The sequence below is a fragment of the Lissotriton helveticus genome, chromosome 11 (assembly GCF_964261635.1).
Source record: "Lissotriton helveticus chromosome 11, aLisHel1.1, whole genome shotgun sequence".
Taxonomy (NCBI): Eukaryota; Metazoa; Chordata; class Amphibia; order Caudata; family Salamandridae; genus Lissotriton; species Lissotriton helveticus.
In genome coordinates, this window is record NC_136072.1 from 976,127,387 (window position 1) to 976,142,530 (window position 15,144).

The 15,144-nt window shown below is 42.5% G+C and overlaps 1 protein-coding gene across 1 annotated transcript in view; it reads right to left on the bottom strand.

Moving 5' to 3' along the window:
* Nucleotides 1-15,144, bottom strand: part of MYO18B (myosin XVIIIB) — a 1,710,199-nt gene that overhangs the window by 327,635 nt on the left and 1,367,420 nt on the right. The window contains exon 38 of the mRNA XM_078665559.1: nt 14,648-14,731. Within this exon, the coding sequence (XP_078521685.1) occupies nt 14,648-14,731 (84 nt within the window). The remainder of the gene's footprint in view (nt 1-14,647; nt 14,732-15,144) is intronic.

Below are 15,144 nucleotides of genomic sequence, written 5' to 3' on the forward strand. Positions count from 1 at the left end.
ACGAGCCAGTAAACTGGAAAATACCTGATCTTTTTAAGACACACAGGCCAACCAGAATTCTTATCCTCTACAAATATTCATAATAATATTAGGTGAGCAGTTCACCTGAATGAGTAAATGCAGAAGAAGCGGGTACAAGCTGTGTTTGCATCATTGGACGTAGGTAAAGCTTTCGATCTTGTGGACTGGACATTCATGTGATTAGTATTAGAGAAGATGGGATTCGGTCAGACTTTCATAACAATGGTGATGGCCCCATAAAGCTAAAGTGGCCCAAAATTGCTGTCCTCTGGTACTAGAAAGTTACAGAAGGGAATGTGGCATGGAACAGATCAGGAGCGATAAAATAATGAAGGGAATAGGTTTTGGGCCAATGAACGGATGAAGACTTGCTCTCCTTAGGTGAACCAGAGTCATCTTTATTGCTCCTGTTTCTGCCCCCGCTCTTTTGCACTTTGTGCTTGTGCTCTTTGCCCCCCTCCACTCAGCCCGTGCCCACTGCAATAAACTGCCATAGGAGTGAGGGCTGAGGACAGAACAGCCTTGGACCCCAGACCCCAGGACCTGCGGTACATGAGCAAGTAAGCAAGCCCTAACAGCGTTATTGCATCTGCCGGCTTCTCCAAATTTCAAATCTTTGCACACGTTTTTGAGCATTGGAAGGACAAGAGATAATCTTGTGCACATTACCCTGCTTTAGAAGCATATAAATCACTTACCACCCAGAGGAGGAGTCTGGGAAAGGGTGGTGGCGAAGGCAGTAATTAATAAAAAGTAAATAAATTAGCAAATTAAAAACAGACACCAGTATGGGCAAACTAACCGGTGCAGGAAATGGTACAGGTACAGGTACTAGACCAAAACCATCGACAAGGGGGCAAGCACGGTTGGAATCTACCACTATGGTGCAATCATCAACCTCAAACTCACATTTAACCAATAAGACAATTTGTAAATACTTTACGCCAATGATGCCAACATCAGCACCAGCAATGCCTGCTCAAAATTCACTAGGAAAAAGTACGTCATACAACAGGGCATTAGTATATTCAACACCACAAACTGCTAACGGCCCGAATTGCAAAACAGGAAGCCCAGATAGTGAGACACGGCTACCCTACGGGATTAGTGTTGCAATGGAGAAAGACGGGCTAGAGCTGGGAGATACAGAAGTTTTTGAAACAGTCACATGGCCCAAGTGTTCGCGTAATGTGGAAAAAACAAGGACCCCCTGGGTAGTGATTCCAACAGACTCCTAGGGCAGGGTAGACAAAGTATATGCAAAAATTCATAGGCAGTCCTAATAGTAGACAACAAGTAATTAGAACCAAATGCACAAGGAACAGGCAAAATAAGGAAATATAATCATTTATAAAAAATTGTATTCTCTATATGTAAACTGGTTAATTTCATGTCCTTAACTTGTGATTGTAAGCCACTCAAAAATTTTATTTTATTGTTTCTCTCTTTACATGTAATTGCAGATTGTAACTTGTGGCTCCTGAAGAAGGCATTTTCGCCGAAACGCGCGTCGAGTATTTTATCTTCACCTTGGTTGCGGACACTTTCTAGTATCTGATGGTGTCCTCTTATTTTATTAAAATGTTGGAATTTGTGTTATTATATGTATTAAGTGCATACATTTTTATATTTGAATTGTCATATAGTCTGATTAACTTCAGTGTTCTATATGATTTTTATTATGTACATTAAAAATATGTTTGCTTTTTATAAATGATTATATTTCCTTATTTTGCCTGTTCCTTGTGCATTTGGGTCTAATTACTTGTTGTCTACTATTAGGACTCCCTAGGAATTTTTGCATATACCAAGTGTTCGCGTACACAGGAGAAAAGGCTTGAAGCCTTAGATCTTCCCTTGCTTGGGGAGAAAGAGCAAGATATAACGGGGCAAGTACATCAAGAAATATTGAAAATCTCATCGGCTTTAGAGCACACCGAAGTGCAGAGAGGGATACAAAAGGAATCAAGTCAGAGAAAATTGGAAGTCTTGGAAATATTGTCAACATTGGAGCAAACAAATAGAGCCAGCCAACAAATGCGTGCAGAGGCTGCAACAAATTCAGAGGCAGGGGGAGGGGACAACCAGCATAAATTGTCTCAGTCCCCAGCCCTGATACGGAGTTCATCAATAATTCAAAGCTTTGTTCTTGATCAAAATCTACTCTTGTTGCAGGAGGAACAGAGAGAGAATAGTCTCTAGGGCAGGGGTCTTCAAACTGTGGGGTGTGACGCCCTTTGCATCGCTCCACGGACCCCTGGCGGTCGCGCCCCACAGTGTCACTTCTGCCCTGGCCTCCAGGGCTTCAGCCCCCCTCCATCCCCATCCTGTGTCTCAGCCCGGGCTGCTGCAGTGCAGCTTGCGCTCCTGGGGCCTCGGCTGGGCAGTGTCTGGAGTCTTATCTCCGGCCTGAGTTTTTCACAGGTCTTTAAAGACCATTAGCATATTTACATGCCTTTGTTAACTGATTACTAAAGCTTAGTTTTTTTATGGTTCCAGTATCCCCTGGGCCCCCACTCTGCCTATTCCTTACATTTGGCTTTTTACACTTACTGCTGTAGTGTGAGAATGCATTTAATGAAAAGAAATATAAAGTTGGGTTGCCAAAAGAAACATGCCTGCTATGTGTTGTTTAAAGATCCTGCAGAGACCTGCTCTTGACACTAAATTGAGTTATAAATAAAAAAGTATGTATTAATTAGTTATGTGACTTTTCTGTCTTTATTCTCTTTAATTATTAGTCATGGATCATTGAGGCATCCCTAGAACACAATTAAAAGTGCTTTCTATTTATATTTGCTGTTCTAAGTATTCACAGATAAGTGCATAAAATACAGCTGTAGGTGACTGCTTATGTTTAGGCCATCAAAATAATGAGCTGGTAATCCTAATCATTAGACTGGAAGTTTGTTGCAGGATCAGCACATTATTTATTTCCTCCACCCTCGAACCCTGATTAATGCCATTATAGCAATAGTTTAACTTATATCTGAAACCCTACGCTTCAAGTTTCTGGGAATGCACCCTGCTTTCAGACAACTCACTTCTCATTCTCGCCTTCACTTTCACGTTCACCCTGCACTCCCAGCGATCACAATGCACTCACACTGATCACCATGCACTCATAGCGATCACCAAGCACTCGTAGTGATCACAATGCACTCATAGCGATCACAATGCACTCATAGTGATCACAATGCACTCACACTGATCACCATGCACTCACACTGATCACCATGCACTCACAGCAATCACAATGCACTCACACTGATCACCATGCACTCACACTATTCACCCGCTCACCCTGCACTCACACTGATCACCCTGCACTCACACTGATCACCATGCACTCACGCTGATCACCATGCACTCACACTGATCACCATGCACTCACACTGATCACCATGCACTCATACCAATCACCATGCACTCACACCGTTCACCCGCTCACCCTGCACTCAGTGATCACAATGCACTCACACTGATCACAGTGCACTCACACTTATCGCCATGCACTCACAACAATCACCCACTCACCCTGTACTCACAGTGATCACAATGCACTCACACTGATCACAATGCACTCACATCATTCACCCGCTCACCCTGCACTCACACCAACCACCATGCACTCACACCATTCACCCGCTCACCCTGCACTCACAGTGATCATAATGCACTCAGAGTGATCATAATGTACTCACAGTGATCACAATGCACTCACACTGATCACCATGCACTCACAACATTTACCCGCTCACCCTGCTCTCACAGTGATAACTCTTCACTAAACATTTGCTTGCATTGTTCACTCTGTACCTCACCCTGCAGTCACACGAGCACACTTCTCACCCTGCACTCATGTGACACTTCACTCACCTGTCCCCCCCTTACTGCTCAAGCTGTAGCTCACTCAAACAAGGCCATCACTAACCATGCACTAATTCGTCCCACTCTGCACTTACAGCCAAACCCAAATTCATATGGTCACCTCACTCACCCTGCAGTCACTCCTTTTACCCTACTCTCACACTGTTGCATTGCTCACCGTGCAGTCACATGGGCACTCTTGTCACCCACACAGTGCAGAAGGTTAAAGTGCCTGGTACAAAGAAGATGTACCATGCACATCACAGAACTGAGTGTGAGTAAACTATGAGTAGCGCTATAAAAAAATGAAATGTTTGTCAGACAGGTGCTATAGAGAGATGAGGTGTATTGTTGGTGAGTGGTAGTGAGGGAATTCATGGAGAAGGTGGAAAGACTGTTGCACCGTGGGCGACCAGTGCTTGGACAAGCCCTGTCTGGGAGTGTTAACCCCCCCCCTCCGAAGTTCGGGTCTGGTGGATCCCCTGCTTCTGCCTATTATTTACATTAATAGTGCGCTACTGTTACCAAAAGGTGTCCTGGGGCTAATAACCATCTGTCTGCAATGTGAGAGAGGGATCCGGGGTTGGGAGAGGAGAGAAGAGAGGGATGGAAGGAAGGGGGTGAAAGGAAAGGGACATGGGTAAACTGCTTAACTCTGCAGAAGACCGCCACGGTTTGAATGCACCCTTGCTGCTCCCGGCCATGGCCAGGTGAGCTTCTAATGTGGCAGCGCGTATTCCTGCGGATTGGGAGGCCCTTCACAGAGGTTGACTAGACATCTTTCTGATGTTAATTGCTGTATTTTGGTTATAAACTGGTACTGATGGGGTGAAATCTTTCCTCAGTATTACTGTGTTTAAATAAATTCTAAATAATAAAGCAATGCTACCCCAAAATACGCAGCATCACAGAACAATATTTACATTTTCTACTCACACAATTTAGTCAAGCCTGTCGCATAATTTGGTCCTCACCTTCCTCATAACCTAGAGGTTTAGAAATGTTTGTCAGGAGGGGGTCCTTACGCTTGAAAATGTTGACAGGGGGGTCTCGGCATCCAAAAGTTTGAAGACCTCTGCTCTAGGGAGATCAGAATTTGCTCCACTCCACAGCTGAAACAAAATGTACACTCCACAATGGATGTTACAACTAAAATTCCCTGCTAACCTCAATAAATTCCACATTAGCAACAACCATCAAGGTGCTTACATGGCAAACGCAAAAATTGAAAACTCAAATGGATACTATACAGGCTCTCGCTATAGCCATGATTAACATCGAAGCCAAAATCAACATCTTAGACGAAAAGATGGAATTGCTGAGGTTGCAGCCAACTGCTAGGTGCTCATGCCTTCCAATTGTGGAGAAACTTAGCACTTTGCCCGAAGTGCTAACATACATCATTTTAGAACTAAAGCAAAGACAACTGGAAACCATAGTTCAGAGCCTTCAAAGAATAGTTGAAGGAACTGCCAAAGATGGCATACAAAATGGCATGAATAGTCCGGCAGGTGCAACAATCCCCCCCAATGAGTTATGAACTGCAAACAATCCCAAGGGGAAAACCTGCTCAGCAGAAATTAATTTGACACTGACAAACACACAAGTCAGTAAACCGATTTTGTGCTCGGACATATCTCTACTAGCTTTGCAGTTGCCATTAGTTTCCCGCCAAAGCACATCATCTCCTGAGGAATCTATACCCAATGAGAACGTGCAATGTAATAACAGTGGGGCCACACATTTGGAGCATCCAACAGAACCGAGTAAAAATCTTTCCAAGAAGGGCGAAGAAACGTCTGAAAAAACAGGCTAAATACTTAAAACACCAAAGAAAGGCAAAGGATCTACAACTGGGCATTAGAGAATTTGTCGACGCTCGACCTAATAAAACATGGTCAACAAAGGCGCCCACACAAAAGAACCTGGAACCACAGAAATGTTTCCGATTTTCCAAAGGGAAAGCCAGGGGAAATATCAATCCATACAAAATAATCCTATATCCCAACCAATTTTGAATAGACCAGCCAAAAATATGGAAGAGCAGTCACAGCACAAACTAGAAGTGACTCCGCAATTGGTCAGTATTGTCAGCCTGCATAAGGAACAGCATGAAGAAAGCCATAGGAAAGTTCAGGAGACAGCATTGGATAGAGAAATGATAGTACCCATACCACTGAATAACAGTGAGTTTCAGGGGTCCCTAGAAGATAACAACGACTACGAAGTAACTCCAACAAACACGCGACAATCTGCTGCATATTCTCTCGTGGCCAGCCAACCAGCACAAGGGTATAAAGAGGAGGAGAATAACATAATCATTTTTATACCTGAATACACATCACGGGGAAGTTTGGACATATTAAACAGGTCCAATTTTCTACAAATTTTCCATCATATCCCAGAGCTCTCTACCATTTCTAGTGAAGACCTCACCCAAGTACAATTTAAAATCTTGGAAAACAATACAACCTGAGAGTCAACAATACTAAAATGGAGCGATGGCTCGTTTGTACAAACAATTATGAAAGAAAAAGATAGGCTCGCAAACTGGGGATTAATGCTCACACTCCAGAAGAAGAGAAATACCCATTTATGCTAAAAAGCAGATCGCATAAATATTCAACACTGTGCCCACGAAAGTCCCTTCTAAAAGGGACAAATTACGTCCCTCGCACAACAGCATTTCCCAACATAAAAATACAGTTTTTGCCCAAGCCCACCCAAACAAAGCGCATATGCTCCTAGCACACAAGGAAATGGTTGCATGAGCAATAAAACAGGCAACTTGCTCAAAGTAATCTCATGGAATGTTTATGGGCTAAAAGCCTCACTGCTGGAAGTATTTGAATTCTTGCAGTCCTGTTATGTCTGCAAGAAACTTGGTCGCTCGTCCCAATGGCTATACCAGGCTTCATGGAATTTCAACAGCCTGCAAAAAAAGTGTAATATATTTGGAAGACCATCGGGGGGCTTATCAATATACGCGCGAATTAGTAGTAACATGAAAATAAAACCTCTATTAAACACGGACATGGTTCAGGCGGCCCTAGTGCAAGGATTGAAATTAAATGGACACCCAATAAAGATCATTCTTGTGAATATTTACTTTAATAGCAATGAGGCCCCCAGACACAGTGACATGAAAGCGCTAGTGGATATCCTTGAGGAACTACTAAGCAGTCAACCAAATTGTGGGATTATAATGGCTGGAGATTTTAATACGAAAAATCTTGGAATGGAACCAGATGAAGCATTGCCCACAGATAAGGCTGGAACGTTGATGAATACATTCTTAAATATACACAGATTAAAATCAACACAAATGTGCTACGGTCTTAAATCAGCTTCTAACAAAGACCCACAGGGGCTATCTGAATCAATAATTGATTATATTTTCATGTGTGGTCGCATTTATGGACAAGTGATGGAATTTCAAAAGCTTTCTATCCCGACCAATGACCATCTCCCACTTGCCATAACTATCACCCTACACAGGGCCCGCCTTTCGACTATCACCTCCGTGGGTAATACCAACGGGGAACAAATGTATGCTTTGCCAAGGAGACTAAAGTGGACAACAATAGATACAGCAGCCCTAAGACTGTGGAAAAATAATTGGCCTGGATCTGCCGAAGATTTCACGGCAGGTAATATTAATGAGAACTGGATTAAATTAACAACCATGGTATACCAATTTCTGAAAGGTAAAGAATACTCTCCAGTCGCTGTAGAAACATCTTGTTGCCAATTTGAACCACGTTGTGAAAAAGTGGAGCAAAGTAAAAGGTCGCTCAGAATAGCCACATGGATCCATAAGCAAGACTGAAAATACAAAACATATCAGAACCAACTCCTAGCAAAGAAAATCCATAGGAAAAACGCGTGGGACAATAATGGAAAACAACAAGATTCAGAGTGGCTACATGTTTTTTCCTTGCTAAATCCAAATAAACAGGCTGAATTCTAGTCATATATCAACAAGCTCCCTGGGAATGGCCAAGACAGGTAAGAAGTGGTTGCTAGTGACATATGGATAACCTATGTAACAACATTATATTGTGACGCGCAAAATTGGACATCAGCATACAATCAAGAACTCTTTACAATTCCTGCTCTACTCGAAATCTCACTAGTATCCACAAAAGACAAACCTGGATTGGCGGTGGTAAAGTACCCATTAAATATGGAGGTACCTCCAGAAGCCCCCGTTGTAGGGAATCGCGTGACAACAATTAAAAAAAACATTTGAAAGGACGGGGCACCAGGCCCTAACGGATTACCAGGACAAATGTTTAAAGAAGATCGCGATTTCTGGAGAAGCACACTTACGCCGCTCTACCAGCATTGTCTGGCAAATACAGCAATTCCAGAAACTTGGATAGGATCTCTATTACAACCTATTCATGAAAAGGGCAATACAGGGGACCCCGCGAATTACAGGTTGATAGCCCTTTTAGACATTGAAGCGAAAGGATATGCTAGCCGTCTTCTACAAGATCTGCAGACTTTGGCCGATGAAAATGAAATTCTCCCAAGCTGCCAAAATGGCTTCAGGCCAGGAGCGTCCACAATGGATAATATTTTAGCCCTTGCATACATGATAGAACAGACTACACAGAAAAAGTCGCTGCCACTCTTTGCATGTTTCGTGGACTATTCCGCTGCCTTTGACTGAGTCAATCAAAGTCTGCTGTGGCGGAAACTACAAGGTTGGGGGATACCAGAGATTCTTCTAAAGGCAATAATTAGCCTTTACACTGGAACCTGGGTACGGGTGAAAACTTCGATGAATTCAGCTACTAAAAACATCCCAACAGACCGTGGTTTAAAACAAGGCTGTGTATTGTCACCTTTGCTTTTAACTTATATACGACAGACCTTGCTAAAACTATTCTTAATGCAAATCTTTTATCTCTGAAAATTGGCTCAAAACAGACTATTTTTAATGCAGTACACAGACGATATGGTGCTATTGGATCACACAAAAGTAGGCATGCAAAGATTACTGGACGCACTAAACCTTTACAACATCGAGAATGACCTAAGATCAAATGCAGGAAAAACAAAGGTAATTATATTCGGAAAGTATGCCAACAAATTCAGACAATATTGGAGGTTGGGCAACTTGAAGATAACAACAGTGCCCAAATACAACTGCCTGGGGGGTTGCCTGATGAGCAATGGGAAATCAACAGGTCACCTTGCTTTAGTTGAAACAAAGGTCAAGGCCTTGTGTAAGCTTAATTCTAAACTAAATAGCCCGACAACAAAATCCATTAGAAGGGTTATAAGGGCCAAGCTTCTCCCCTCAATTACATATGGTCAGTTAGCTTTTCCTGTGGCTTTTTTATTAGCCTTGAACACATCAACTGCCGAGCCTTTAAGTGAATTTTCCAGATTCCTGCGCATACACGAAACTTTCTGGTGCGACTGGAATTTGGGCTGAATAAACAAAGCTATGAGCACTGGGCATCGTTCGTGCGGTACTACCGAGGGGTTTGTGTGGCCCCTCGGAACACAATGAAGTCAACCCTGAAAATGATCTTTATGAAAGCCAACAATTCATGGAGCGACTGTCTGCAAACTGCCTGCACTGCTTTACAGCTTGACATGACCAAATTGCAGGATCTGTTCTATCAGCCTGGCACACTGAAATCTATATTAAATAAACAAGTTAGAGCCTTATCTAGTTGAGAAGGCATGAAGGAGTTGAATCGTTCCAAAAGTATCATTGGGATACTTGCAAGCTCCTATGAAGATCGGCGAAGGCAACCATAACTCAACGCTGCATTAAACAAGAACATTCTAAAGCAAATTTTAACAGTGAGGCTTCTGGCACTGCCGCTAAAAGATATCAACAGGCGCTGGAAATCCCTAGAGGCGATTACCATCTGCAGACAATATAACCAGCATGAAGAATCTATAGTTCATTTGGTTTGTATATGCCATTGATTAACATACGCACGTTGCACTTGACTGAGGACATTGTTTTTAAAATATGGGACGCGTAATTGTAAGGATGCCATGAACTCTTGTTCATCCTGGAGACACTGATGGAACTGGCTGGTTCGCCAAATTTGCACACAAAGTTAAAGAACGTTTAAGTAACGCGCCTCGCACTTTAGAACTTCAAGATTGCACTTTGGGCAAGCCTAGACTCTGATTTGCATGTTATGGCATGATCTATGTATTCTGCATTTTATTGTAATCTCTGTTCCAAAATATGTCCTTGAATGTCTCTTTATCTGGAAATTTTAATACGAGAGTGCCTGTTTCGTGACGTTTCTACACTGGGGAAAGTCAAGTCAAAAGCTTTTATTCGATTTGAGAAATACAAATCATACAAGCAAAAACAACTAAAAACAATTCATTGCATATATATTAATTCTAAAAATGACTCAAAATATACACAGGAGTAATAAAAAATGTAAAACGTAGCTAAAAAGCAATAAAAGAGATCGTATATGTAAAGACAGGAATAAATATATTTATCACACCAAGTGCTTTCCTGGCAGCTGTACATTTTAAAACAAAAATTCAAATATGGCTAGGGCAAACACGGGAATAATATTATTATGATATGTGTAAAAAGGACCATACGTTTACATACTGTGGGCATAATACAGCATAAACAAGGACATTAATGTACAGACAGGAATAAATAAAGTTATAGCAGCACTATGCTCTTCCTGGCAGCTGGGGAAAGTCAAAAGTTTTTTTTAAAAAAGGGCTGTATGTACCTACTTTGCACTAACTGATACATGGATTTTAGTGTTTTTATTATCTATGATCTGTACTTCCTGGATTTTGTCTTAAAGGATGTAGCGCATCGAATTTGTTAACGATGGCTACTGTAGCAAGCAAGTTTTGTGGATGTTTTTTGTTAGTTGATACAATAAAAATGTCATTCATTCATTCAAAAAGAGTCATCTTTATTGGTGATAACAGAGTACATGGAATGGTTTGAAAAGGTAGCTGGCCTGAAAATAAATATGAATAAATCAGAAATTTTGAATCTAGCACTTACTCCACAGGCAGTTCAAAACCTTAAGAAGGCTATCTCTCTGCCTGCCTCTCTCTTTCTGTCTGTCTGTCTCTCTCGCTTCTCTTTCTCATATGGGAGTCAAAACATATAAAGTAGTTAGGGGTAATGATAACACTACAGATACACCAACCTTATTCAGCCAATTATCCAACATTAGGAGAAGTAAAAAGAGATCTTGAGAGATGGCTCGAGCTTATGCTGTTGTGGGTGAGCCACAATGGCAATGTAAAATGAATATACTCCCCAGAATGTTGTATTTATTCCAAGTGGAGAATAATTTATTTGAACAGCTACAGAGGCTAGTAAATCACTTTATTTGGAAGAAGGATAGAAGTAGGGTGCTGTTAAGATTAATACAGCAGATGATGGACATGGGAGGGTCACTCTTATTAGATTTAAAGTCAGCTGGAGAGAAATGTAAATGATGGTGGCGTAATTCACATCATTTTGGAAATGTAGTGTTACGCCTATTATGCGAAATTCCTGAAATCATGCCACGTTGCGCAATTACGGGTATTTTGTGTTTTTACCGCAAGATGCATCCTTGTATCAAAAATTGAACCAAGGACACATTTCAAACTAAAATATAGTTCTACATGATGTTTCTGAACTCTCACATGCTAACATAATAGCAAATACCACCAAATTCTCACACCCCTAAGTTTAAGCTTTATTATTGGGTGACTAGTTAGGCTGAATACCAAGTGGTCCAGCACGAAAACAGATACGTTATGGGCTTGGATGGATCACTTGATAAACAGCAGACCTTTGAGGGACCTAGCATGCCTTCAGAAGCAGGTAAGGCCTGGAAATGCATAGTTTTTGGTACCAGTACCAACATTATTGATGATTGTGTAATGCATCACAAAGAGATTCACCCCAGCCTTAGATTCAGACCCCCTATAAACATTGGGGTGGTGGATAATAGACAGTTGCTAACGTTTTCCAGGATGCAGCTATTACATCCAATAAAAGGAGGGGTTTGTGCTGAAGGAAATGGTACAGTTGCATTAGACCTAACTCAGACATTGTGTAATGCAACTAGGGACGAGGGAAGGAGCGAAAAGGGAAAAGAGACCATTCAAGAAATCAATAGGGAGTCTCATAGGCTCGATGGGCATGATCTAATAATTGGACAAATTACGCAAGAAAGCAACAACTTCAGAGTGTTGTGCAAACAGACACAAATTAGATAACAACTTGGGTACTGCGTTAACAGACTGAGGGTGGAATTTCTTAGACAGAATATCGATAAATACTCCATACATGTGAACAATAAGGAAATACTTATAAGTTAATATATGACTGGCACTACACCCCACTTAAAATTCACAGAATGTACTAAAATGCCTCAAGGAATGCTGGGGTGGTTCGGTAGCAGAACCTCTAAACATCTGGAGGGATTTCTCCAAACTGCAGTTATCTTCGAAGTTTACAGCAGACGTTTGGAGCCACTTTCTTGGACTCCACTTTCCAATTAACCTAAAAACCTTTGTACTTGAGGTCCACCTGGCTAATATTTCACATGTGGCTAAATAAGAGTGGTATGTATCTCTGCAGTACATGGGGCAGCAAAATTGGTGATCGCTTTTTGCTGGAGGAGAACTAACCCACCCACGATTAATCAATGGAACCAAAGCTTGTAGACTATATTAGCCATAAAAAAATATTTTGAAAGCATCCCCTAACATTTGAAGATTAATGAAGTACGTTTTTCAGACACTTGGTGGAGAACTCCTCTGCGCTCTCACTCCTATCCTGTTGTAGAGCCATGAGCCCCTTCCCCTGAAATCTATTAATTAAGGTGGGGGAACAGTGGCTGGCAGGTAACAGGTGCAGGGTGCAGGGGCAGAGGGTTGGAGGGAGAAAACACTTTTTTAAACGCTTACCTCCTCACGTATCGGCTGCCTCCGTCTTTCCTCTGTTGGTGATGAAGAGTCCGGAAGCACACAGGCTCCCCTGAGTCAATCACAATGATGCAATGCAGCATTGTCATTGAGCTCGTCTCAGTGCCACGGTTTGCTTCTCAAATGGGGACAGGGAGCCTGTGCATGTTCCCCACCCAGGCTACATTACGAGATGGCCAGCAAAGCATTCATGCACACTTAGGGGCCGATTCTGATGGCGGACGGACTTGAGTCTGTCCGCCACCATATAGTAGGAGGGACCGTCCGCAGGGGCAGCGGCGGTCCCTCCATACAGATTAGGATGTGACCGCCAGGGTGGCGGTCACATCCTCTATTTTTAACATTGCGGCAGGTGGAGCTTCAAGTTGCACCCGCCGCAATGTTAAAAATGCATGCACAGCATTTGCGTGCACAAAGCGGCAGGCACCGCGTGGTGCCTGCCGCTTTGTTCACGCAAATGTAGGGGAGTACCATAGGTACCCCCCATGTGCACCCCCCCTACCCCCCCTTCACCCAGGGGGCCCGCAACGGGCCCCCAAAGGCAATCTCCGTATGCTTTTCCACGGCGGAAAAGCCGACGTGGAAAAGCATACTTTCTACGCGATCATAATATGGCTGGCGGTGTCTGATAGACACCGCCAGCCATGTTATTGCTTTTCCGCCGCGGTCGGAAGGCGACCGCGGCAGAAAAGCTGCGGACTGAAAAACGATCCCCCAGCCATCCCAATCTGGCGGTGGGTCTTTTTTAGTCCGCAGCGGATTTCCCGCATCCTCCGGGCCGGCGGTGGCTTCTGCATGCCCGGAGGATGCGGGAAATCCGCAATCCTAATGAGCCCCATAGTGTGTACAGTCCACTCCTCCTCCCTGAACAACCTGCTCCACCCCTAACCCAGCCCTGCATCAACGAAAAATAAAATGATAATAACTTTTCTTATTATTATTTTATTTTTCCCTTTTCCACTGCTCTGAGATCAGTTGGGCGATGCTCCTCAGCCTTAACAGAGGAGCCGCCCCTGGGTGGGAATGTAGGCATTTTCATTGGGAAGAGGTTTGTCTGGATGGTGACTGCAGGCAGACAAACTTTGGTGGGTGTTGTTAATGTGGTTTTTGGAGGTGGAAGTGGGATGGATTATGGGAGGTGATGATTCCCAATAGTAGAGCATGATGTAATGGTCAGTAGCTTTGGTGATGAGAAGGACTCTTCTCTCTTGGTTGGTTGTGGTTCTCCTGGTTGAACACTATATAATTTTTGAAAGTGCCAATAGAGTATTAGTTACAAAAAGAAAGTGCTGCCAATCCCTATAAGTCTGCCAAGCACTCTAAAACTGGCTCAGTGGTGCAGGCTGCTGGCAGAAGCCTTCTCGTGGCTCCACCATGGGAATTGTGGCGGTCCGCCATTTGTAAACGAGGTTGGTAACTGGTAGTTTGATGGAGTGGGAGAACTTCCAGTTGACAATGGTTCTCCCATTACACCAATCTCTAAAAGACCTTCTCGATCTTTAAATTCCTTCCTTGCTTTTCCAGACTGGGCAGTCGGCCTGACACACCAAATAACAGAAATGTCTTGGAATGGGTTAAGGAATAACTAAAGTCTACGTACTCATAATAATCACATTAAATTGTGGACAACATCTGTGCAGCATAAATCATACAACTCTGGTGGTGGAAGGCAATTGTGGTATTTTGCCTATTCTCTCAGTCGGATCATAAAACACCTCTGCCCTACTGTGCCCAAGCATGGCTTTTAAAAACGCCACTTTATGTTTACTTTTGTTGCCATGCCAAAGAAAACCGATCTTACTTTCTCTTGAAGGTTCTGCTTTTCTTTCTGGTTTTCCTCCAATTGTGTTTGTAGTTCTCGAATCTGGTTGATATCAGATGCAGACTGTAAAATAAGAAATTAGACAGCAATTTTAAAAAAAAGTTAATATTACTGAAGTTAGGTCAGGAAATTTCCAAAGAAAACTCATAAAACACCAAACTACCAAATACTTTGTTTAAGTAAACAATTACTTTTTCACGTATGTAAGTGATTAGAATGTGCCACTGTACGAACACCTATGTAAAAACGTATTGTGATGCATTGTTTTTTCTAATGGACTCACATCAACACAGACTTCCTGATCCTAATCAACCACGTGATTTCATTCTCCTAGAATACTGAATGTCGGTTTTGAGCTACACTTGAGACCGAAAACCTTAGGCAGGCAGGAATTTTACATTTCGAATAATCTTCATAAAAACGTGTTAGGAAGTCTAAAATAGGGGCTTTGATTATACAGTTTATAAGCCCACGAA